General features: G+C 43.0%; 1 protein-coding gene across 6 annotated transcripts in view; it reads left to right on the top strand.

Moving 5' to 3' along the window:
• B3GAT2 (beta-1,3-glucuronyltransferase 2) overlaps positions 1-26,834 on the top strand; it is a 242,474-nt gene that overhangs the window by 8,044 nt on the left and 207,596 nt on the right. For 5 of the 6 annotated variants that reach the window (XR_015948899.1, XR_015948897.1, XR_015948900.1 and 2 more), the window contains exons 2-3: positions 721-788; positions 21,058-24,886. Coding sequence is in view for 1 of the 6 variants with exons in the window: in XM_088665847.1 (XP_088521973.1) it covers positions 721-788 (68 nt within the window). In the remaining 5 variants the exon portion in view is untranslated. Of the gene's footprint in view, positions 1-720; positions 789-21,057; positions 24,887-26,834 lie in introns of those variants that run through there. The other variant, XM_088665847.1, reaches the window with a different exon arrangement.

Below are 26,834 nucleotides of genomic sequence, written 5' to 3'. Positions count from 1 at the left end.
ACTGTTACTATATACATAATAAAGGTTGGGGGTTTTTACTTTTAGCATGCACATGATTTCACAAATTGCTTTTATAGCCCTCTGGAGTTTCAAAAGCAAGTTTATGTATGAGGTGGTGATCGCTCTTCAAGAAATGCAAGACCAAAGCCGGGTTAGGGGTGCAGAATTCTGAACATTATAATTGCAGACCATTATAATTGTGAAGATTCATGCAGAGAAATATGATTTTAAAAACTAATCCAAATTAAACAGCTTTAAAATGCAGTAAAGACATGTTTCAAGATGCTCAGGGGTCTGATTATGGTTTAATTATTTGATAATAAAAGTTGCAAAATAAAGTGTCATAAAATAAGTGCATAATACCCATTAACTCTGCTTCTTGGTGTTAATGGTACTTCTTTAAATTTGTGTGAATCACATATAATTGCATATAACATGCATACAAACTGCAGTCTTGGATAGTAAATGCATTAGCCACCATGCACTGAAGTGAATATTAGATGACTGACAGCTTGACAAAATTGGAAGTGGGTCATGCAATATAATCTTAAGCTTAGAATACTCTTCTTAACCAGAGCTTAACTGAGTTTTGTGAGCTTTCCTACCATTTATTAAACTCGATTCAACAGTGGTATAGAAAAAAAAATCTTCAAGTCACAGGATCTTCTTCAATTAAATGTTGAATATGTAATGAAAATTTTGCTTTTTTTAATTTTCTAGGAGCAAGTGCAGCATTCCAAAGATATGTGGCCATGTGATGGCAATTCAAATGAAAAGCCTGGATTCTGGTAAGTAAAGCTTTTATACCTCTAGCATCCAAGTATTTCTCAAATAGATTAACTAATTTTGCTCACATAATAAAAAATGGATTTTGATAAATGTAATCCATGTGTGCCTTTCTCGGGAGCAAAGTTTGGAAGCATTTGGTTTACCATGATAAGGCGATACTATTGACTGGTATCCCAGCCATATTCTTGGTAGCTTGGTTGCACTGCCTATCAGTTAATATTTGAACTCAGTATTTCCTAAAAATTACTTTTAAAGAGTGCTGTTGCATAGTGAAATTACAGTAACTTAATTTGGGGAGTGGGTTAGGGTGATTATTATAATTATAATTTATTATTTATACCCCCACCTATCTGGCTGGGTTTCCCCAGCCACTCTTGAGTGGCTCCCAACAGAATAATAATAATAAAGCAATCAAACATCAAACATTAAAAACTTCTCTAAACAGGAAATATTTTAGTAGCTAGCAAATTCAAACAGAAATCGACACACACACACACACACACACACACACACAGAGCAATGCAGGAGAATACGGAACACTGTAATACCATTGTCCTGCATTAACGGGGCCCCTAATTATACTGTGAAAACTAAGCAGTTTAGATGTGACCTTGCTTTGACTTTGATACAGATATAATCTATTTGATGTCTGAGAGGGGGCCATACATATGGAAAGTGAAATGCTGTGTTGTTGACACAATGTCCTTCATCTAATGAATTCAAACAACCAAGAACTTGTAATCTTTCAACAAATTAGAGAGATACTATGCCTGCAGAATGAGAAGCTAATCTTTACTCTGTGACAAAGCATAATTAAACTAAAATAACTTGCCTCTACAATGACTGACCTGGGCAGAGTGTCAAAGCATGTGGTGTGTATATATTCAGTGTCTCTTTGTGCTTTGTGAAACTTCAGTATTTGCACCTGATCCTACCTCATGTAGGAATGCCACGTTTGTGCCTGTCTGCAGTGTGTAGGCCCTCAAACATTCTGTTTGTAACACACTGAACTGGGCACTATGGCATGAATTCAAAGCTATGTTTGAAATCTTTTCTAAGCTAGATAGAGTGAGGGAAAGTTGATCCTTGTCTGGAGTGGTATAGGGATGCCAACTGCTAAGAATTCTTGGAATGCACAGCACTGAAAGTTTGCTTTGTTCCCTTAGTGACTTGACCCATTGAGGAAAAAGCGGTTCCCTAGGAGGTTTTAATAGCTTAAACTTTAGTAGTGAATAAAAGGAACCAACTCCTATATGATCTTAGCTTGTTTTCACCTGCTGTCTGAAAAATGAATTTTCTTAATCTTCATGTGGAATAACCCAACCTCGTACTTTTGACAGAATGATTTGTGTGAGTTATTCACGTTTATCAGTTATAATACTGCAAGTTCCTGCATTCCAAATAACCACAATGCTCTCACAAGCCAGGTTTCTTTCAAGTCTCATTGGGAATATTTTAGGTATGGGTCACTGACCTGTCTTCATTTTAACCAACTGATTTTCAATAATTGACTGGAAAAACTCCGGTGAATATCACTTCCCTGTGTGAGTAGTTTTGTTTTCTAACTGTTCTTGCCTTGTGTCCTTGTAGCCAGGTGGGCAGCTGAGTGGAGTTTACGGTTATAACAAGCTAGGAGTAAGGTAGGATAATTTGTTCAGATGTTACAAGAAACCATGGTTAATGCAAGATGAGATCCACAAACCATTGTTTCAGACTGTGCTTTGTTGGCTACAGAAAAAAAAGAAGAGTTTGTTGACTGTGGACATTCAGATAATCCATGCAGATAATCTGACAAACAGATAATCGATAGCTGAGCACTGCACCCAAACACAATGCATAAGTCTCCATTATTCTGTCATGCAAAATAAAGTAAATCCTTCATCAGTAACTCTGGAATTCGCATGGCTTGGAAGCGGGTAGCATGCAGCACCTGTGTTTTCATTTCTTCTTTGCAAACAAAGCAGATTAGGTGAGTTGAGAAACTAGTTTTATTTAGATAAACTTAATCCTGTAATATTTCCCTTCTGTGACTTGTGTTCAGGTCTTTCCGTGAAGCGTGCTATAAACTCTCTTTTCTCTGACAAAGCAAACAACAGGGTTGAATAAAAAGCACGCAGGTCATCTTGAGTAATGTGACTTTACTCACTTGGTTTTAAAGCAGGGGTAACCGACATGGCTGAGCTCCAGATGTTGTTGGACCACAGCTGTCACCAGCCCCCATGTGCTATTGCAGTGACTGCCTTGATGTGGTTAGACTGTGAACTGGGAAATCTCTGGTTCAAATGTCTCCTTGGTTAGGAACTTGTTACGTAGCCTTACACAGATCACTTTTTGACTTTTGGTCTGTAATATGAAGAGAGCACAGGCCTATTGCACATGCCTCTTCTAAAGTTGATGAGTAAACATTGAACACTCAGGACTAGCATTATATAAAACCAAACATATAGATGTCCTTAGAAAACCACAGAAGGTGATGCAGTAGTAACTGTAAAAGCGGTAGACTCATAATCTGGGGAACCGGGTTCGCGTCTCCGCTCCTCCACATGCAGCTGCTGGGTGACCTTGGGCTAGTCACACTTCTTTGAAGTCTCTCAGCCTCACCCACCTCACAGGGTGTCTGTTGTGAGGGAAGAGGGGAAAGGAGGTTGTTAGCCGCTTTGAGACTCCTTCGGGTAGTGATAAAGCAGGATATCAAATCCAAAACTCTTCTTACAACTTTTAATTATGTTGGAAGTAACAGATTTACAGGTTGGAGGACAGTCAGTCTGTAAACAGTATTAGCCCAAATATTGCCTTTCTTCTTCTTTTGTGCTGGTTACAAATGTGAAAACTGCCCACATGTAGTAACCTTTAAGGGCAGGGTTTACCAAATGAGTCCTGTTAATGGAAGTTGTGTGCAAGAACTTGCCCGATGGGGTTTCTGTCCTCCCTCTGTGTGCCCCCACCTCGCAAAAAAAAAATTGGCTTGGGGGATCCGGAGAACCACAGAATGACGTAGGGGGAGGAGAGGGGCAATTGTTTTGCCTGGCAAGCTGTTTGGTGTGCCATTGAGTTCTCCCCTAAATCTATAACTCCTAAGGTACCGTGTTTCCCCCTTTTTAAGACGGAGTCATAATATAAGCCATGGCAGGATTTTAAAGCCTTTGTAAAATATAAGACATACCCCGAAAATAAGCCATGCCTGCAGGGTCGGCTCCCAGCAGCGCTGGGCATGGGAGAGAGGAGACTGAGCAGCCACTGTGGCATTGCGCTGCCAGAGACTCGCAGCCACTGAGGAGCTTGCGGCGCCGGGGCTTGCAGGCGGCTCTCGCCTTGCCGCCCTTTCTCCTGCTCCCGGGGGAGACGTGGCTTCTATTCCCCATTGCCAAGGAAACAGCCCGGGGGAGAGACGCCAGAGCTGAGGCGCCCCCCGCCCGCGGATCCCACGTGCCGCCGAAAACGGCAATGCTTAGGGCCCCCCACTCCTCGCCCGAAGTGGAGTAAGGCCCCCCGAGCGGTCCAGGGCTTGCTTCCGAATGCGCAGGGACAGGACTGCGCTGTTAAACTCTTTGCAAACTCCTTGCCCAAAAGAAAGCTGTCCTGCAGAGTGCCGGATCGAGGAGCCGGTCTGCAGAGTCAGCGCCCAGCAGCGCGGCGCTGGATTGAGGAGGCGGTGCTTCGTGCGGAGCTGCTGGGCGCCGACCCGGCAGGCCGCTTCCTCGATCCGGCGGCCTCCCGGGTGGGCGCCCAGCAGCGCCGCGCGGAGCACCGGATCGAGGAAGCGGCCTGCCGGGTCGGCGCCCAGCAGCTCCGCACGAAGCACCGCCTCCTCAATCCAGCGCCGCGCTGCTGGGCGCTGACTCTACAGACCGGCGGTGCTCCGCGCGGCGCTGCTGGGCGCCAACCCGGGAGGCCGCCAGATCGAGGAAGCGGCCTGCCGGGTCGGCGCCCAGCAGCTCCGCACGAAGCACCGCCTCCTCAATCCAGCGCCGCGCTGCTGGGCGCTGACTCTGCAGACCGGCTCCTCGATCCGGCACTCTGCAGGACAGCTTTCTTTTGGGCAAGGAGTTTGCAAAGAGTTTAACAGCGCAGTCCTGTCCCTGCGCATTCGGAAGCAAGCCCTGGACCGCTCGGGGGGCCTTACTCCACTTCGGGCGAGGAGTGGGGGGCCCTAAGCATTGCCGTTTTCGGCGGCACGTGGGATCCGCGGGCGGGGGGCGCCTCAGCTCTGGCGTCTCTCCCCCGGGCTGTTTCCTTGGCAATGGGGAATAGAAGCCACGTCTCCCCCGGGAGCAGGAGAAAGGGCGGAAAGGCGAGAGCCGCCCGCAAGCCCCGGCGCCGCAAGCTCCTCAGTGGCTGCGAGTCTCTGGCAGCGCGATGCCGCAGTGGCTGCTCAGTCTCCTGCTCTCTCCAGTGTCCAGCACCGGCGCAGCTGGGCACCGACCCTGCAGGCTGCCTCCGGAACCCAGCAGCAGCAACGCTGGCTGCCGTAATTACAGTTAAAAAAAAATTAAAAAGACACCCCCCCGAAAATAAGCCATAGGCTTATTTTCTTGGGTAAAATAAATATAAGACGGTGTCTTAAAATGTGGGAAACACGGTACTTGGGTGCACCTGCCTGTTACATAACCTTTGATTACTACCAGATCTTCATAAAATAGAAAAGAAAAGCTTTGCAATCTCTTGCAGCAGTCTTCCTCCGGGAGGAAGAGAGTTGGGAACAGTCACCTTAGTCAACTTGCCTGAATCTAGGTGTAGGTTAATGATAAAGCAAAACAACTAAGGAATGTATATTGCTGTTGACAGTGAGCGACTGTAAACATCCTCGACTGGAAGCTGTGAAGCTGCAGAGGGGGCTTTCAGTCGGATGTTTGCAGCTGCCAGCTGCCACAGGCGTCAAACATTCAGAAATCTTTTAACGTGTTGTAAAAAGAAAGAGAAAGTTCTAGGTTACCTTAAGATCTAGACCTTAAAAAAGCAACTTGACAAAGAACAATGCATTGTGGGGAGTAGAGTAAATAACTTGTCAACGCAATAGAATATAAGTAAGTGGCTGGCAGTGATGTGGGCTTTCCAGAAAATGTTGAATTGGAAAATTTTTCGGAAAATTGTGCATTTATTTATTTTTGCATTAAATATAGGCGTGGTTTGAAATGAGCATCCCATTTGCAGGTGGCAAAAAGGGGGAGCAGCTGTTTTAGCGAACATAGTTTTTTCTGAAACAGTTTTACCATGCCGGGGGGGGGGGTTGCTAAAGAGGGCTTTTAACCTCTCCCTCCTTTTTGTTAACCCCTGTCACTGTGGAACGCTTGACTACTGCCTCGCTTCAAACCACAAAGTGTGCTTTATTGATTCTTGCTTCATCCCATTTTGAAATATTCAAATACAGGAAAATTTATAAAAGCAACCATGTGGTTTAAATGTTATAGCCGAATAATTTCTAAGTAGATCTTTGAAAATACGTTTTTTTGAATACTTATAAATATTGTAAGACTTGGTAACACCTTCATGATGCACATTTCTCTTAGACTGCTCAAATTTAAAGGGAGACAGAGTGAGAGGAACGAGAATTGCAAAAAAAACTCATTTTAGCTGTGCTTTTATATTTATTACTGTATATATGCATGCTTCCTAGAATTTGCCACCTAAAGGTCATAACAGTTTTATTACAGCTGCCTAATTTTATTTGTATGGCATAATGAATGGATACTAATTTAGATTTATATTAGTGCTGCAGTTTTCAAATGAGAACTTTCCCCCTCTATACACCGCTTGATAATGTGTGTACATCTTCCTCGAAGCCTTTGCAAGACCTTGAATCAAGGAACCTCCCTCACCGTTCACAAGACATCTCTGGCCCCAGTTGCACTATGCATTCAAAGCAGTTCTTTATCACTTTAAACAGTCATGGCTTCCCCCAATGAATCCTGGGAACTGTATCTTTAGGGGAACTGTGCCTTAAGGGTGCTGAGTGTTCTGGGAGACCCCTATTCCTCTCACAGAGCTACAATTCTCAGTGGATTAACAATCCTTCCCAGGGAACTCTGGGAATTCTGCTTGGACTACTGCAGTAGCCCCTACATGGGGCTACCTTTGAAGGTGACTCAGAAACCAGAACTAATCCAGAATGTGGCAGCTAGACTGGTGACTTGGAACAGCCATTGGGACCACATAACACCGGTCCTAAAGGCTCTATACTGGCTCCCAGTATGTTTCCGAGCACAATTCAACATGTTGGTGCTGACCTTCAAAGCCCTAAATCGCCTTGGCCCTGTATACCTGAAGGAGCATCTCCACCCCCATTGCTCAGCCCGGACACTGAGCTCCAGCACCAAGGGCTTTCTGGTGGTTCCATCATTGCGGGAAGTGAGGTAACGGGGAACCAAGCAGAGGGCCTTTGCAGCAGTGGCACCCACCCTGTGGAACGCCCTCACATCAGATGTCAAGGAGATGAGTAACTATATAACCTTTAGAGGACATCTGACAGCTGCCCTGTATAGGGAAGCTTTTTACTGTTTACTGTTTTATTGTTTTTATATATATTGGAAGCTGCCCAGAGTGGCTGGGGCAACCTAGTCAGATGGGTGGGGTACAAAACAACAACAACAACAACAATTAATAATAAATAAAATTGTAGCTATGTGAGGACTATGGGTGTCTCCTAACAGCTCTCAACATCCTTAACAAGCAGCTATTCCCAGGATTTGTTGGAGGAAGCCATGACTGTTTAAAGTAGCATAAAGCTGCTTTATTTGGAATACTGCAGATGGGGCTATAGTCTTCCCAGTTCAGGAACTTCATCCCACCTGCTATGACAACCAAACTACAGTTCACAGGTCATCACAAGGACATGATGGCCAGTGGCTACCTTTTATGGGTAGCCAGTGCTGGAGTACCAGCTCACTTTGTTGAGCTGGGGCATGCCTGCCTACGGATGTCTAGATCATTGTATTTCTAGGCTGTGTCACTCATAAGTCAATGCCACCCCATTTTTGCATTAAATGTGCATTCTTTTGCACAAAAATATTCCCACAAATTCACATGTATTTAAATATGTATTTCTAGATACGTGTTCTCTTTAAAATGCATGCTTTTAAAAATGCATTTTCGAGCCAAAACTCAAACATTAGGAGAACTCTATGTTGTTTGTTAATTGCATTTATATGCTGCCTTTCTGCCAAGGCACCCAAGGTAGTGAAGAATTTAAAAAGAATAAACACAACCGTTCTCTGTAGTCCAGGAAGTGCTGATCAGGCCAGTTTGTATAGGAATTTGCAAATATCAAATTCCTCAGACATCCCTTCTCCTACCACTGTTCTTGCAAGGTGTGCCCTGTTAGTTTGTTTTTAAAGTGCAGTATATATATACACACACCCCTCAATTCCACTTAGCTTACAAATTAAACATACAATAGACAAACTTGCCTTGCTGCTCTGTCTATGATGCCTAGGCAAATTTCCCTCTCTCCTCCCCACAGTTACAAAAGTAGCAGAAACATCTGCATAATAATGATATCTGATTAAGTAGTCATCGCGCTGAAGATGTCTTACAATTTCAGATACGTAATCACCTGGTCTCTAGTGCACCAGTGTAAATGAGTGCGGCATTTAATAGGGGAAATACTCTTTAATTGGTGAAATTGGCTTTAGTAAGTAATGCAGTGTTTTATTTCTTTATTGGGAAGAAGGTTCAGAAACGTTTCCTCTAATAGAGAACTTGTGTGTTGTGTGTGCTGATGGAAATGGAATCAATACGGGACCACTAAGAAATCAAAGTTTTTTTAATTGGTGGGGGATCCCAGGGTTTTTGCCATTTTTTAATTTTTTTAAAAAGAACCCTTAAAAACAGCTTAATGGGGATCGAGTGTGCTTAGTAGCCACAAAATTGTGTGTGTCAGTAGGGAAATAAAAGATGGGGGGTTGGGGCGGGGACACTGTAGAGTGCCTCACTTGAGCGCTTTGCAGCTTACAGTATCCTGAAAGAGGTCATTGTTGCCTAGCTAGAATCCTGAATGGAAGCAATCCTGCTATGAGTGGTGAGGACACATCGTGACATTTTGTTTAGCCCATGCTTGTTAAACCTAACATGAATCCTGTGTGCTGCTATCTGCACTGCTACCAGTTCCTTGGTTGTCTTAAAATGGTTAGAAGAAAGAAGGCAATGCTTGTGTGTGTGTGTGTGTGTGTGTGTGTGTGTGTGTTGAATCACATTAGTTTTTACAAAATGTCCAGCAAAGTGAGTGAGTACCATAGTTAAAACCCCTTTAAGAGACCTGCATTCTTTCTCCAGCCGTCATGTAGTTCGGCCTTGCCCTTTTCATCCTCGCATGGCCTGGATCTTGATTTAGATTGCTCTGCAAGACATGCATTCCACGTTAATAAATTATTAACATTGTAAAGTGCTCTGCGCACCCTAAAGTCCTGTCATGTCATCAGTTCCTTTGTCATCCTGAAATCCTAAAGCATGTGTTTTTTTTTCCATGTTTGTTTTTTAAAAACAAAATTATTCCCGCTATATGACATGGGAACTGTAGTGAAAAGAGGCTATTGTGTTTTGTATGTAAATTCCTAGAAGGAAAGCATGATGTAATTTCTGGCAGGACAGGCATCTATTTTTACTGTTTTCTGTGTTTGCTCCTAATGTCTGAAAAGAGTTCATTTAGTCTGACAGCTGAAAGTGCTTCTTGCGATGTTGAGTTTTGGACACTTGTTTTCCTATGGCAAAAATTAATTAAAACGGAGAAACAGTTAGGAGAGTGCCATGTCCTATGTTTTGCTTTAGAAACACCTCTTGTTTCCAGGGCAGTTTGCAGTGTGGCTGGGGGGGAACTGCTGTTCGGAAACCAGAAGTTGTAAATCCATCTTGGGCATGTGTGACTAGTTGAACCATTGCTTTCCCACCTGGATCAGTTTATCTAGCCCTACATTAAACTAATTCTAACTAGTGTCACCCAATACTCACCTGTAGTTCTCATAAGGCTACCTGTCCAGTATTGTGCTTGCAACGACCTACTGTACCATATTTTCTAGCCTCTGTTTGAGCAACAGAATTGTAGTTGGAAGAGACTATCCAGGGCAGTTCTGGTTGGCCCATCTCAAGAAGTATACAGTACTGCAGAACTGGAAGAGGTACAGGGTGGGGGGCGGGGGAATCAATTAAAATGAGGGTGATGTTGGAGTACTTTCTCTTATCAGTGAGGAAAGGCTAAGAAAGGCTCCGGTTGTGAACGCCAAGCTCCTCTGTCTGGATATTGCTGGGGAAACAGAAAATGGGAGTAAAAGAACCTTGATCTACTCAAGCATATCAATTGATGTTAAAACAAGGTATTCTGTGCACACAGCATCACTTATAGAACATGTGGGGAACCTCAGATACTGTTGACTACAGCTCCTATAATCCCTGACCAGCAGTGTACAGTCATACCTCCGTTTACGACCACAATTGGTTCCGGGGAGCCGGTCGCTCCCCGAGTTCGCCGCTCCCCGAGGCACGGTTCTGCGCATGCGCGAAGCGCCGATAGAGCACTTCTGCATGCATGCTGCACAGATCACTTCTGTGCATCCGAGCACTGCGGAACCCGGATGTAAACAATTCCGGGTCCGCAGTGGTCGGAAACCGAAGCGATCGCAAACGGAGGCGGTCGCAAGCCGAGGTTTGACTGTAGTATTAAATTTTATAATGCAGGAGTTCATCATGACGGACTCCAAAGCCTTAACAAACAGTTGTGATCCTTCTTCCTTTTGTTGTTTAAATATTTGTGGAATGTCTTCACCTCTCTGCCCCTTCTAGCTTAGAAGATAATCATGTTTTGGTCCCTCGAGGCTTTTTGCTTTGTTGTTCATTGTAACCTTTTAAGTTATACTAACATGATGCCTACTAAAACAGTTATTCTACTACCACATATGATCCTTATGTGTCAGCAACACTTATATTGGGGTAGAGATCATTCGCTCCAAAACGGTGCTAGGTATGCAGAAGAGACAGGGACCATCAGGCTTGGGAGAACCCCAGGTTTGCAGAAATGCATATATATATATATATATATATATATATATATATATATATATATCCAAAGAGGAAACAGCCCAGTGAGGTTGAGCACGTTCAGTAGCTACAGAACTCTGAGTGACTTTTAAAGGATGGGGCGGGGAGAGAATACAAGAACTAAACTCTACAACATTTTATTTATTAAAAAAAATTATGTGCCACATAATGAAAAATAATAATAACGGTGGTTGTTCTGACACAAGCTCCATCCATATTCCTTGTCTCATTTTACAGGGGAGGTGCTATATCTGTTCCTTGGTATTCACACGCCACATTGGTTCTCAATGAATCCCTATCAGTTCTGTGATTTGCCTGCTAAATTCCTTTAGGGTTCTTTTTGGTGCTGTTTGAATGCAAGCAATTTGGAGGCAGCTATTTTTAACAATATCTTTCAAAGAATCCATTTTCGAACTGCAAGCAGCAAGGCTCTGAAGTGCCAAGCATCTGTGACTTCAATTGAATTCCTGTACAGTTTTGTTTTTTTCTAAAGGAGATTGCTTGTTTGATACGTTGAATTGAGGGTACAGTTATTGGGCATAGCTGTGATTTCCCCTATCACTACCCCAGAGCTAGGTGATCTTGTGCCTCTGGCAGAACTGTCCAGATTGCGCTCCCTAGCCATGGACAAATTAGCTCTTCTTTCCACCTCTCCTCCACCCATTCAGTTCGCCCTCTAATTAAAACCTTTTCTTATGAGGCAATAATCGATATTTTTATTTATAGACATATTTATGTACATATTTTTAGCCGATTTTGCATCCCCCTCCTTCAGCTGCACCCCTGGCGGGGGCCCACTTTACCACCCCCTAGCTACGGTCCTGGCCCTAACCAAAAGCTGTAAAACAGGCAAACGTTCTAGTTTGAATCCATAAATAGATTCTCTTTGTAAAATATATTTACTTCTACTGCCCTTAAGACTCAGCAGCTGTTAATGGGATTATATAGTTCGGTGTCTAATGCAATAATAGTTTTTAAATGAGCGGGGTCACTATTTCCCTCTGAGAGATAGGCAGACTTACCTCTTCTTTGAAACTGCTGCACTTAACAGTTTCCAGTTACTTGCAAAGTTTGTCAGCACTGCAGTGCACGCCTGTCGAAATTGCCTGTCCTGTGTGAGTGGTTGTGCAACATGAGCCAATATGAAAAGTTATGATATGCATCACATCCTGGAAAATGCTCCCCACCCATTTCGGATGGCAGTAATTTACCAAAAATGCTGTTTAATGGTAGTTGTTCGTATTTGGTATTATGTAGCTAAACCGCTTGGGAGTCTTAGGAACTGCATTTTTGTGGATCCAACCTCTTTCTCTGTCACTGATAAGAAGCAATTTCACACCCTCCAGCTATGCCCAGATGTGCAGTTTCCACAGAAGTATGCAAAACCTCAGTTGTTCCCATCAGTAGGAGTCCGCCCTCCCAAAAAAAGTTTCATTATACAACTTGGTGCTAACACAACTTAGCCTCTGATGAACACAAGTCTCCCTATTTCTGCAGAATAAGCCATGCTACTGGCGTAGGTATAGAACTGACATATCCACCCTTCCAAAAAGCACCTGGTTTTTAATAAAGCAACATATGTTATTTATGTGCAATATGAACTTGACTTTTACTTTTTTGTCAGCTCTGGAAAATATCACTCTATATAGTGGTGGGTGTTACATTCTTCATACCTACTTATTGACAAAGATGAGTCCTGTGTATGCGATGGAATAGAGGTGGACTCCTGTGAAGGACCAAGTTCACAGGTTGGGACAGGGGAGCCTGTAGAGGGGCAAGGGGGGGCAGACCCCCTCTACAATCCCCAGCTTGCTTTCCTTGCTTTTCTCCCTCCTCAAGTGAGTTTCTAGCATTTGTAGACGCCAAGATGTGCACGCACTGTTCTCCTCATTTGTTTGATAAATAACTAGCCTTGTGAGAAATGCCTTTCAGTGTAATTTTTTGGCTGGTTTATGAAGTCATAGTAACTATCGGCATTTAAGAAAGCAGATCAAGCTCATTAGGCAAAGAAGACTAGAGTGAAATGCCTTTTGTCTAGACTCTTGGTTTCCTTTTACGCCTTTCCTGCTGGTCTTCCCTGTTGGAGAAGTGATTGTTGGCCAACAATTCAGGTATCCAGAATTTTAGTGTACTGTAACTGTTTGGGGTGTGTTAACTAAAAAAATAAAGGTAGCAGCAAAGATAAGATGTCATGAACTTTCTAATTTCATTGATTCCACCTCCTGAATTCATAAAAAGTTTTAAAATGCCAGTGCAGATAATGTTATGGGCCATTATTATGCCCACATTACAGAGGTCAAGGCTGTGATTGAGAGAGTATGGGTTTTGCCAGCCCCGCAAAGTAACCCAATGTTGTTATATCAATTTTGCTGGGGCGAGCAGGTTGTTAGTGCGTGACAATATTGATGTCCGGCATTGGTCTCCGGGTGTGTTGGGGGGTGGGCTGTGAAATTTTAATAGCAGTGCAGTTAATTAAGGCCTGGAAAGAGTGAAATGAGAAGCCAGGGCAAGAATGGGAGGTTTTCAGCAGTTGGCAGAAAAGTACTGCCTGGATGTCAGACCCATTCATTGCAAAAAACCAAAAACAAAACCTCAGTATCTGAAGTACAAGTTTCTTAGGGGCTGGGTCTGTCCAGGCCTTTTCTCCATTCAGTCACCAGATCTACCATAAATGATAGACTTGATTTCCATTGCTGGATGTGTGTGTTTGTTCTTTGTCAGAAAAATTCTTGGCAGAGGTGGTAAGGAGTGTCTTTTACCAACTTATGGCTATAGCTGTCACTCTAGCTTATGTAGACCAGTCTGGACTAGCCTCTGTTACTAATGAACTGGTAACATCCTGAATAGACCGGTGTCATAGCATAACAGTGTCTATGTAGGGCTGCATTTTGAAGACAATTCAGTAATTTTCACTGGTGCAAAATATAGCTGCTGCCCGAATAATATAGGTGGGGATCAGGTGGTCTGAACTTATAAAACACATAATTTACCAATTGTACTGGTTACCAGTGTGTTACTGAGCCCAATTCAGAGTCTGATGATTACTTTAACCTGGCCCTAAATATTTAGGGCTATAATATTAAGGACTGCATGAAAGACTGCTTTCTTTGTGGTGGCCCTCAAATTGTGGAGTTCCTTTCTAGCATCAGTTGGTCTAGCATCAGCTTTTGACATATCTTTACTTTGGCTTTTGAAAGTAGTATAATATTACTGCGGGTTTGCAGGGGCAAGGATCCCCTAAAATTCCTGGGTGCCCGCACAATTCTTGAAATCAATAAATGTGGGGTTTGATCAGTGGATTTAGCAAGGCCTAAAAGATAAGTCCTCAGGATATTGCCATCATAGAAGAAAACAGAGGTGGGGGGTGGAGTCATTACCTGATAAAAGGTGAACCATTGGTACATTCAGTGACAGACAAGAAGCAGGATGAAGTCCTGCCCCCAGCTGTGTATTAGTTAGCAAAAGGAAATAGCAGAGCTGGGAGGGGGAGGTTGCCAGGGTTACAGTGGGGGTGTGATGTCACCACAGGAAAAAGGTTTCCTTTTGCACGAGGTTTGGGTTGCATTTTAGCCAGGGATTTGGGGAAGAAGGGGGGCGGGGCGGAGATGCCATTTGGTCTGAGGGATGGACAAGCTGTGTGGAAGAGACACAGAGATGTTGTTTTGGCTGCTTTTGAATCCTATGTTGTGCTGCTGTGGGAAGCAGGCCCCTCTTGATGCTCGGAACTCTCCATCCTCCATCCAGACTCAGGTGTAAATATGTGTAGGTAAACCATATTTCATAAAGACACTACAGTCTCCTCTGAGCTTCATTCTCCCCCCCCCCCAGGGAAACATAAACCCTGGTTAAGTGCCAAGGCCCCTGGAATCCCGCACTGCTCAGCAGAGATTGGGGTGGCCAGTAACCATATGTTTGTGTCCTACCTGAAAAATCAAATTAATTTGGCAGATTTTTCCATTCGTTATGGATTCTTGGTTTTATCTTGTTTTAAACTGTGTTGTGTTTGCTATTGTAACTTGCCCTGGGACATTAAGGTGAAATGCAGGTAAGGGATTTATGAATAAATATATTAAATCCTGGATTTCTCATTATAATCATGGGTTTGGCATGGCTCAGAAGGTTTCTGTGGCCTGTCGGCCTGCCTGGTCTGCCATTTGGGAGAGCCTGATCTTTTATTATTTACTTGTTCATTTCAATATTGTGTATATATGATGCTTGATTGTAGGAAAACCTCGAAGTGGTTTACAAAAAAAGATAAAACAAGAAGATTATCTCTTAACAACAACAAGAACAACAACTACCTATATTAAAAACATACAGAAGGTTGAAACCACAGTAAAGTAAGGCTAAAATGAATTAAAATGCCTACAAACTTTCCAAACAACTTGATAGACTTGTCTTGATCTGGGATGTTTTTACTTGGATTAATCAATTCAGCAGGTTGAGATGTTCCAGGAGTAAAGGGAAACTATTTTTAGAGTCACTCTCAAACAGAAGAACAGCTCTAGGCTCACTGGAACCAGTTTGCCCAGAAACTAGTTTCACTCTTGTTATTGTCATATTGTTGTTCTACTCCTGTGTATAAACCTTATTTTGTGATATCTTATTCCCCACCCCACTCCACCCTTTAGTGATTGATTGATTGATTGACTTTTGAAACCGTGCATATTTCTTCTCACCCCCAGACTTAGGCAATGTTGTAATACAGTATACAGTTCGTATCTCCTGTACATATACTGCACACTATATCGTTACAGCAGTAGTAAAAAGAAAGACCGCTTGAATAAAAACTCATCTGAACAATTCCTTGTAAAATACTCTGTTAGTAACCTTGTGAAATGCTCATGTTAGTAACTGTTTGGAAGCTTCATAAATGTGAAACTGGCTTCCTTGCTCAGTAATGCAAAGGTGCATAGTTTCTCCCATGCATGAGGAGCAAAAATTAATTTTTTAACAGCCTTCCTCTAAAAGTGGCATTGCATTTTTTCTAACATTGCATAAAAGAGATCTTTGTGTGCGTGCACTGAATAAATGGATAAAGTGCTTGATTACATAGTGTTCAAAATACCTTGATTTGCATGACATGGTTGCTTTTCTTGGTATGGCTCACTTAACTTTCAAGTATCACTCCTCTGAAACTGTCACATGGGAGAGATTGCTGTCTCTGTAAACAATATATGGGCGGTTGGCTCCTTTAATTGTTTGCTCAGAGAACTGGCTGAGCAACTCCCTTCCAGCAGAGGAAATGGATTGATGAATTCGAACTTGACACAAGATTGTGCATATCCAGAGAAGCTGTATCCTTTGCAAGGGGAAAAGAACTTGGATTCCTGCCATGCAAAGGACTTGGACTCCAGCCACATCGTACTCATTGTGTTTTGAGCAAATGGGAGAAGCCACATGCTGCTTGCCTGTTTTATCCCTAAGCAGCTAGCTAACATGAAGAGAGGAAGAACTAAAAGAACAGAATCTGATTTGCTTCTTATGGCATGTGTTGCGGCTCTGACCTCCCCCTCCCAGCCTGTCATGTTAAGATTGCTCCTTCATGTATGGGTGGAGAGTTCCTGTTATTCCCCTTCCTAAAAAGTGCCCAATATGCCAGCTAGGGAAAGCCTACCCCAGTTTCCCAAACGGCACCATTTTGGCTACCCCTGAGTTAAGAGCAATATCTTGGTGTGGGTGTTCTCCCCCTCCCCATACATTTTGATCATGCATACTTACTGCTTCTCCAGCCAGCAATCCAGAACATTATCTCCATTACCTCCATACCCTGTGGACCAAATTTGACAGATGGGTGGGGCTGCCCATGTGTCAGCCAGCCGGTGTCACAGTGAGATCAGGCAATACGGCAAAGGGCTCTGCTGGACTTTTAAGTGTCCATACTTGCAGGTGCTTTGTTGCTGTCAAGATGGTTCTTTTCTGTGAAAAGATTTCAGAAGTTAGGTATGGTTTCTCAGTGGTTGTTGCATTTTCAGATGTACTGTCTTTTGTCTTACAAGCGCTATCAGAACCAAGCTGTAGGAAGAGTGTTAGGTTTTTCTCTTGCTGAAATTATTTACTAAAAACAACATAGTGTCCCCCACCCTGGAAGGTTTTGACTGCTTGGACAGCTAAGACTATATCAGATTAATAAATATACCAGCAGCAGAAAATAAGGTGTGAGCTTGCAAGCTGGGGAAAGCTAGTGATCTGTTTTTGTAGCCAGTAGCTCTGTGAAAGGTGAATAGTGTGCAGAAGCACCTCTTTAATAGCCTTTTGATGTGTTCAAATAACTGGAGAATTCGTAGACAAGACCAACGTGACCTGTATTAGTTTGAGAAGAAAGGTCCAATAGACTCCTAGACTTCATCTGAGTACCACACATATATTGTTTGCTTTTCTATTCTTCAAAGGAATTCAGGGCAGCATGCACTTGGCTGCCTCATTTTATACCTCACAAAAGTCCTGAGAGACTAAATACAGTGGTACCTTGGTTGTCGAACTTAATCCGTTCTGGGAGTGTGTTCGGCTCCTGGAACTGTTCAAAAACCAAGATGCGGCTTCCGATTGGCTGCAGGAACTCTTGCATTCAATTGGAAGCTGCATCGGACGTTCAGCTTCCGAAAAACATTCGCAAACCAGAACACTCACTTTCAGGTTTGCGGTGTTTGGGAGCCGATTTGTTCAGGAGCCAAGGTGTTCGACAACCAAGGTACCACTGTACAGTTGGTGACTTGCCCATTTTCACCAAAGGCATACTTCTGGTTTGTAAGAGATTCAAACCAGATTTGCCTCCAGCACCCTGGGAGCTACCCCACCCTGGTGCATTCAGGGCTCCCTCCCTTTTCAGTTAGATTTGTCTGTCTGGTGAGGAGGTCATTGTTCTACTGAGCATAGTGGAAATTTACCAGACGGTTAAAGAACTTGTAAGCAGAACTTGTTAAGAGAAAGCAAACTTAGGTCAAGAGCACCCCTTTCATTAGAAAGAGGGAGAACCCGACTTTCCAGTCTGCAAACTGAGGATTTATGCCATTCCGTGACATAGAAGATTGACTCTGAGGCACTGAGAAATGTGGCCTACTACGGTAGGTTTCAAGCCATTTTGGTTTGGCCAGATTGCAATGCCAAAACAATGCCACACAATCCCTAACACAGGGGTCAGCAAACTTTTTCAGCAGGGGGCTGGTCCACTGTCCCTCAGACCTTGTGAGGGGCCGGACTATATATATTTTTTTGGGGGGGAGGAGTGAATGGATTCCTATGCCCCACAAATAACCCAGAGATGCATTTTAAATGAAAGGACACATTCTACTCATGTAAAACACGCTGGTTCCCGCGGGCCAGACTTAGAAGGCGATTGGGCCGGATCTGACCCCTGGGCCTTAGTTTGCCTACCCATGCCCTAACAGGGGTAGTAAGCATGTGAAATCCACTGAACCAGAGCTGTTGAGTTGAACAGAAAGCACAGAGGAGGCCTGGCGATTTTTCTCTTTCTAAACAATTCTGGTTACAGGTAGGTAGCCGTGTTGGTCTGAGTCAAAGCAAAATAAAAAAAATCCTTCAGTAGCACCTTAAAGACCAACTAAGTTTTTATTTTGGTATGAGCTTTCGTGTGCATGCACACTTCTTCAGATACACTTGAAACAGAAGAGTCAGACCCTTATGTATATGCAGAGGGTGGTGGGGGTGGGTGGGAATGGGTGATGGGCTGATGGGAGTGGCAAACCTGTAGATGGCTGTTAACGACTGCTGACGACTGCAATTGGTCCTGTGGGGGAAAAGCAAGGGCTGAGGCGCTAAAGAAAGCTTGATCATGCATGAGATAAGAATCCAATGTCTTTGTTCATCCCAGGTGGCTCCATGGTTTTAAGCTTGGTAATGAGTTCCAATTCAGAAACTTCTCTTTTCAGTCTGTTCCTGAAATGTTTCTGTAATAAAACAGCTGCTTTGAGATCTTGTATAGAATGTCCTGGGAGATTGAAGTGTTCTCCTACTGGTTTCTCTGCTTTCTTTAGCGCCTCAGCCCTTGCTTCCCCCCCGCAGGACCAATTGCAGTCATCAGCAGTCGTTAACAGCCATCTACAGGTTTACCACTCCCATCAGCCCATCACCCATTCCCACCCACCTCCACCACCCTCTGCATATACATAAGGGACTGACTCTTCTGTTTCAAGTGTATCTGAAGAAGTGTGCATGCACACGAAAGCTCATACCAAAATAAAAACTTAGTTGGTCTTTAAGGTGCTACTAAACAATTCTGCTCCTGCAAAATGCAGCAATGATACTAGCATTTGTGTGTGTGTGAACTTTTTACTTTTAAAATATTGTGGATTGTTGCAGCATCTCTGTTTTGAGTGACATTAAGGAACGGAATGGCTTCCCTTAGGCTATCAGTACAGTATTACTGGCAAAGCTTGTTTGAATTCTTAACGCCTTCTGAACTAGGACAGAGGGTTCTTGGTTAATGAGTGGGTGAACAAAAAGTATTTGTGGTAAGACCATATCTCTCCTGAGGCAACCATTTGTGAATCTGTGTTCAGACATGCTTCTCTAGCTAGAATCTGGCTACGAATGGCACAGGTTATGCCACTTCCACTTCCAGTGGGTATTCACAGTGGAACAAGTGTCTTTAAAATAAAGGCACACAACAGTTTTGTGTGCTTGCAGAGACTGTGTTCATACAGAATCTCCTTAAACATGGTGATACCAGGCTATTTGTGCTATGTCATACCAACAGTAGAAAAGCCAGTCTTTGAGATACTTCAAAACACAAAAGGTTCAAAACACTGCTAGATGGGTTTGACAGATCAAGATGATTCCAAATGTAATAAATACAGGGCACTCATCTGTTGTCTTGTTGATAAATAATTTCTAGCAACCTGCCCTTGGTTTTTGCTTCCATGAGGGCTAAAATCCATTGTATTGAAATAGAACTTTTGCCTTCTTTTTCTGTAGTTGATGCTTAATTAATATGGTCAAGCAGGATGCCCCCTCCCTTCATGCCTCTAGTTTATTTAGAAAGAAACATTTATATACCGCTATTCATAAAAATATTAGCAGTTGACAGTCATATATAAAACTATGCAGTAATAAAAACCATATACAAATTTTAAAATCAGAAATAAGCTAACTGTTATGGAAAGATGTATTCTTAATGGCCTGCATAAGCCGGCTGGAATAGAGACATTTCCAGCAGTGTGTCACACAAGACCAGACTTAAAAGAAAACTAGATATCCTCCCCTTCCTGCAAAATCAGACACTTTGGCCACCACACAAAACCTTATGGTAGACAAATAACTTCATTCCAAGCTGCATCCCACATGAATTTACCTTGAAAGCGGCACTTGCTAGGCAAGTAGGATAGCACAGCAAACAACGACTCAGGTCCTGCTTGCAGGTATCTGCTTAGCCACTGTGAGAACAGGAATGCTAGGTAGATGACCCTTTCGTCTGATCTTGCAGGGATTCTCTTAACGTTCTAATGACGGAATGCCTGAGATGGAAAGCACGGGACCCAACACCTAAACACACACACGCACATTGCAAGTGAGCAAAGACATCATGTGAGAATGCCACACAAATAAGGTTAGCAGCATTTAGGCTGGTCTACAGTCAGAGGAGTCTATGCAAAGCACATGGGATGCAAGTAAATTTGCTCCAAGATTGCATGGATAAGTGCATCTGTTTGTCTACTGCCTTCTTTGGTAGCCTGAAGGTCAGTATTTTTAGTATCTCTTACAATAACAGAGATTTGAGAATTTGTGGTTTAAACAAGCGGCATACCCTATAAGGCATCTTCTTTCTATAAGGCTTTCCAATTACAGGATAATACCAGTTCATTCTCTGCAACTAATTTTATTAAAAAACTCAAACTATTTGGTTCGAACCTAGTGCTTTATTTTGCGTTGCCTCCCTGTTTGTTGTCTCTCCTTTAGCATTTTGTCTTAAAATGCATTATGATAGAAGCTGGCTCGCCTCATATAGGATTTATGCAGTTCAGAGCAAGGAAAACACGAAACTCCAGAACATCACTGAGAATGGAGACTAAATCTGGTGACCGTTTGCCAGAGGGAAAAAAGGAAGGATAAACAAAATCCAAGAGTGTAAAAACATTTAATAAACTTCTTAATCTCTTCCTTTTTAATCTGCAGATAGTTTGTGACAGAGGTACAAAACTCAATCCAGGGGTTATGGGTGGGGACGAAGGGATGAATACCACTTGTAATAGAAAAATATTTTGGTTCACAATTTTTCTTCATTTATAGGAACATCATCATGAGACTTGGGAATACTTTGACCTGAAATGGGCTGAATCCTGATGACACTGATCTAGCGCAAGCATACTGACCGTGTTAATCCTCTGGAGATGTTGGAAACTTTTTGCGTGACAATTTCCTCCAAGCTGTATCGCCACACTTTCTGCCTGCAAAGAAAACACTGGATTTCTAAGAAACGAATCTCTCCCTAATGCAGTGGATATCTCCGCATACCCCCCCCCTTTACATCTGCTTATGAACTTCAGTGCTTGGTTTGCATTTGATCCAGGAAAATTCCAAGTGACAGGTAGTGTAAACATCCTACACTCTCAGCTGTGTGGAAAAGAAGAAAGCTGGGAGAAGGCTGTTTACTCTCTCTGCCTTGGAAAGCAGCTGAAGGAGGAAAACATGAAGATCTTGAAAGTTGTTTTTTTTCCTAAGCCCTGTTTCGAGCTTGCTGTGTAGCAGTTTGCATGTGTATGTTTTGACACCAAGCTGAACAAGCCCTGGTGAGAATTTTAAAAATAGAAGTTAATTAATGTATAATGCATGTTTTTAAAATTGCTTTCAGCATTGTGGAGTGTAAATTAGGCACTAAGTAGGAAAAACTACCCCAAACATATGGGAAGAGCCATCTAGTTCAGCATTGTGTTCTCACAATAGCCCACAAGCAAGTTGTGAGGGCCTTAGCACTCTTTCCCACTAGCGATCCATGGTCATATCTCTCTTAATAAAGATGGTATCACCATAAGTAATGTGAAATGGATAAATGCCAGCTTTCATACTGATATGGAATAAACTAGAATTGACTTAAACATCACTAAAGATATATAAATGAGGGGGGGGGGCAGTTATTAATAGTCCAGGTGGCTTGGTTTTGTTTGGATACCATTGCCTGTGCAGCTGACAAGAAAAAATTGGGGCCTAATGTTTTGGAATCGTCAATAAACTTGAAATTTGAAAAAAATGGGATGGAGAATGTATACTTAATTGGATAGTTTTGAAAAACTAAGGATGCCATTACTTTTATATCAACAATGCGCTTACTTTTTAAGCAGAAGTGATGTGTAGTATAATTGCATTTTTCTCACATGTGATCCTTGTTGATGTGCAGGAGATTTTGATCCTTCTCTTCACGCTTAAGATTGTGGTGTGGAACAGCAACATTTCTGATAGAATAGCATTGTATAGTTGGAAGGAAACATCAATGAATTGGAAGCTTTGATAATTGCAACATCTACTATCACAGATTCAAGGCGCGCATGTGCACGCACTACAAAGGAAAAAAATAGCTCTGGCATCTCTGGAGCATGCCTTAATGGAAGAAGCTATATGTTAGTTACAACCTTCCTATTAACAATTTACAGATGTAGTACTGGGCTGGAGCTGGGCTTGTGAATCCAGGAATGGCTTTCGTACAGAGACAGGCATTTCCCATATTTATAGAGTAACAAGCTCCAGAAGTTTTAAAGTGTAGGTCATCCTTCAGTCTAAGACGGAGGGTCAAACTAGACATTACCTTCAAACATGCTATGATTGCTCAACAGCGCTGTGTTGCATTAAAAGCTAGTACTTTTAATATTTTTATTCAATTGCAGAAAGTTGGTAAATAATTTTTCATGGTAATCTGTTTTGGAGCGCAACATTTTCATTTTAGTTTCTTCTCCAAATTCCCCTTACCAATGGCTTTTTCTCCTGTAGGGTTTTAAATGGCATGTTTAACTTTTTTAAGGACGCAGGTAGCGCTGTGGTCTAAACCAGTGTTTCTCAACCTTTTTTGGGCCACGGCACACTTGTTCCATGAAAAAAATCAGGAGGCACACCACCATTAAAAAAGTTTAAAAAATTAACTCTGTGCCGCCCTATATTGACTATATAATTATGACTGTAATTTATTCTGTATCTCTTCCTCTCCCCGCTTTTTAAATACCAGTAAATGAAGCCAAAAGAGAGACAACAGTGCTTAAATGCACAGATGTTTAAATGCACTTACTTGCAGGCATGCTAAGGTAGATTTCATTCGGAGAGAGGGGAGGAGAGGTGGAGAGAGGGAGAAGGGGAGGGAGCGCAGCCCAGAGCCGGCTCCACTCGCACTCTATTGTTCCAGGCACCGAGGCGAGTGGGGGTGGGGAGAGAAAGAAAGAAGCTGCAGGGAAATAAAGCGGCAGTTGCTTACACGCGCGTAAACGGGTGTCGCTTTATTTCCCTGCACGGAGGAGGGAGCAGGGAGGAAAGCTGGAAAGTTCCGCGAGGGAGGAGGGAGGAAAGCTCCGTGAGGGAGAAAAGCCCCGTGCATCCCCTCTCCCTGGACTGAAAGAAAGCCGTATCTGCTTACATGCGAGTAAGCGGCTGCTGCATTCTTTCCTTGCAGGGAGGAAAGCCCCGCGTGTCCCCTCTTCCTGCACGGAAAGCAAGTGGCAGCCGCTTACATGCGAGTAAGCTGCTCCTGTTTTCTTTCCCTGCAGGTAGGAATGTCCTGTGATAGATTGGCGGCCGCCAGGCGTCGCGGCACACCAGCCAGCATTGGGCGGCACAGTACTGTGCCGCAGAACAGCGGTTGAGAAACGCTGGTCTAAACCACAGAGCCTAGGGCTTGCTGATCAGAAGGTCGGCAGTTTGAATCCCCATGACAGGGTGAGCTCCAGTTGCTTGGTCCCTGCTCCCGCCCACCTAGCAGTTCAAAAGCACGTCAAAGTGCAAGTAGATAAATAGGTACCGCTCCAGCAGGAAGGTAAACGGCATTTCCATGTGCTGCTCTGGTTCGCCAGAAGCGGCTTAGTCATGCTGGCCACATGACCCGGAAGCTGTCTGCAGACAAACGCCGGCTCCCTCGGCCAGTAAAGCGAGATGAGCACCGCAACCCCAGAGTCGTCCGCGACTGGACCTAATGGTCAGAGGTAGCTTTACCTTTACCTTTTTACGTTTTTGAAAATGACTTTGGAACAGGAGAATGGGCTACTTTGCATGCGGTTTGGATCAGGTCAGGCAGGAAAGACTGAAATTCCCTGCTCCAATGCATTGCTCTCCATCTCTCTTGCCTGCAAAAACTGCTCTGGGGGGGGGGTAGTGTTGGGGTTACCAGGCTGCTGCTGCATTTGTGTGCAGGAGGTCGTTTGCTCTGGTTTGTTACAAATTGAAGGTCTTCAGCCAGATTGATTGTGAAAGGTTTGCTCATACCCACTTGCATTCATGGAGGGATGGGATCAAGACTTTATGAAACCTTATTTATTTCATAAAATTAATGCACCACTTGATTGTAAAGAAAACAACCCCATCAAAGCAGTGTGTGTGTGTATGTGTGTGTGTGATATGCAAAAGCAATCACCTCAACCTATCTTTTTGACTTTAGAGCACATTATTCATTTATGTATCCTATGGCTAACCCAGCATGGTTTCCTTCAGTATCTTTGAAAATAGAGGTTCCATTTTTCAGTGTGGGAAAATTCGTGGCAAAGTCTAATAGCAATCTTGTTGACCATAATGTCTTCTGAAGATATAACAATGTCTGTAGTGTATACCATTTGTGGCGTTTGCCCGTTCTTTTGGAAATGTCTGTACAGGGGAGAGAAAGGGTTAATAGGTAGACCAATAGAAAAGCCCAGAGGCGGAGCCTACCTGCTTTTAAAAGGCTTAGCCAGAGGATTAGGCAGTTGGGAAGACAGTTGGAAATAGAGAGACAGCTAGTTCGGTTGGGTTTCTTGTGGGTGGGAGGCATAGGAGTCAGAGTGGGTTAGACACAGAGGGGAGACAGAGAGAGTGAATCGGATTACAGTGTTTCAAAGTATTTTAAAATTGTTTGCGTTCACAATAAACTGGAATCTTTGTTAATACGTTACAACCTGACTGAGTCTGAATATCTTACCGGGGAAACCTGGTTGGTGGCAGTGGAAGAGAATAGACGTCAGTAGTCCGTGGAACGACCGGGGGGAGGGGGCTCTGTGTCAACGCCACACCATTCAAGAAGAAATCTCTACTGCCTCAGTGTGAATTTAGTAGCTTCACAAATCTTGTGTGCAAGCACTATTCCCAATAACCCACAGTCCTACGTGTGAGTCTTTATGGTGATTTTGAGGTGTTCTCTGCATGCTGTATCTATGTGTAACTAACATTTTTTTAGGTTACTTGAAACTGCATCAGAACTTTCCATATGGTATAGATTCTAGATTGGAAGTAGAATCAGGAAGCATCCAAGAGAAATTGGCCTGTAGTGTATACATTCATTTTTGTTATCTGGTAAACTGGCTGTTTTATGAAACTGGGAGACTGGAGCAAATTCAAAAACATTTCTTATTGCTTTATGGTATCAAACCTCCCCTACCCCCAGCTGTAGACCAATGAGCTGTGTATTTAATATGCCTCATTATTCTATACATGTGAAGGAAAACAGTCTAAATGTTTTGTTTTGAGATGACGGTCACTTGGAGGTTCCTGGGCTCACATTTCCTGGAGTCTTTGTTATAACTTCATCTCTGTTAGAAAGGAAATGGAAAGTTGCTTTGAAAAAATAACCCTGTGCTGCACTAGGGGTGGGGTTGGGGTTGGGGGATATCTGACAGGATTTTTTCTTTTCTTTTTGAAGTGCCAAATCCTTTCAAGTGGTTGAGAGAGAGAGGATTAAAAGTGAATAATGTTAAAGACAAATTGAAGTTGATGCTTGACTTGTCAGTCTCTGGAGTTTCCTGAACAGACTGAATGAAATGTTTTTCAGTTGAAGCCCACAAAGATTTTTTTTAAAGAATCTGAATGGAGAACAGCAAGGATTTGCATCCTTGTGTCCAGTTTCATTCCTGGCTTACTAGTAATTATTCAGTTCCTGAGGAATCTTGGCAGCTGAAGAGAATGGTCCAGTTCACAGGACATGATTTTGACTGTGAATCCTTTGAAAAGAGATACTCCTAGCTGGATGAAAAGTACAGTGAGGAACAAAAGGGTGGGATAAAAGCAGTATGCACGTGTCTCGTGCGTATGCATTGTCTTAATTGTAAATACAGTAATGTTTTTTTAAAAAAATAATAACAATTGTGGTGGTATTTTCCCATGTGCAGGAATTAATATTTTCCTCCATTGGGTGAGATACGGGATATAAATAAATGAAAGTGATCAGATGTATTATCAGCTGTGTGTGTGGCCCACCTTGACAAAATGCTGTACTTAAATCTAAAACATTACATTTTATGCAAATCAGTCCCCTCGGCATCGAGGGAATGGGCATGCACACACTGACCCCATTCTTTGCTAGCTTCTATAAGAGCTTTCGGAAGCATTTGCTATGCTTGATCACGACATTGTTTTGATCTGTTTGAAGCGGCTGGTGACATGGTTCAAAGCCAAACCCAAGCCAGCTCTTTACACACAACAATTTGTAATTGCATCCAGAGTTGTGGGATAGGGGAGGGGCTCAGGCCAAATAACTTGACTGCTCCCCAGGCAATCGACACAGCTGAAAGGAGATCAGGTCTCACTGGATTCCCTCCTCTCGAAAGATCATTGTGTGTATTCTTACGATACTCTATACTGCCATCTTATGTTTTCAGCTGTTTAGTGTTGAGACCCCTTTTACAGACTTGCCAGCAGCTAAATAAATTTTAGTGGGCTGCTGTAGTTTTCGTTTCTTGGTGCCGCCCTCATTGCCTGTCACTTTTTCACCATTCTTATGTTTACTCCGAAAAAGAAACACGTGGTTGGGATTCACCTGAAGTTACAGACGCACACACCACTTGTGGTAATTTCTGTGCTGAGCATCATAACTATAGCAAGTTAAGAGGTGGTCAGTATATTCATTTCTC

Source organism: Zootoca vivipara, chromosome 3, assembly GCF_965207765.1.
Source record: "Zootoca vivipara chromosome 3, rZooViv2.hap1.1, whole genome shotgun sequence".
In the NCBI taxonomy this organism is placed as follows: Eukaryota; Metazoa; Chordata; class Lepidosauria; order Squamata; family Lacertidae; genus Zootoca; species Zootoca vivipara.
This window is presented reverse-complemented; position numbering and strand designations above follow the sequence as displayed.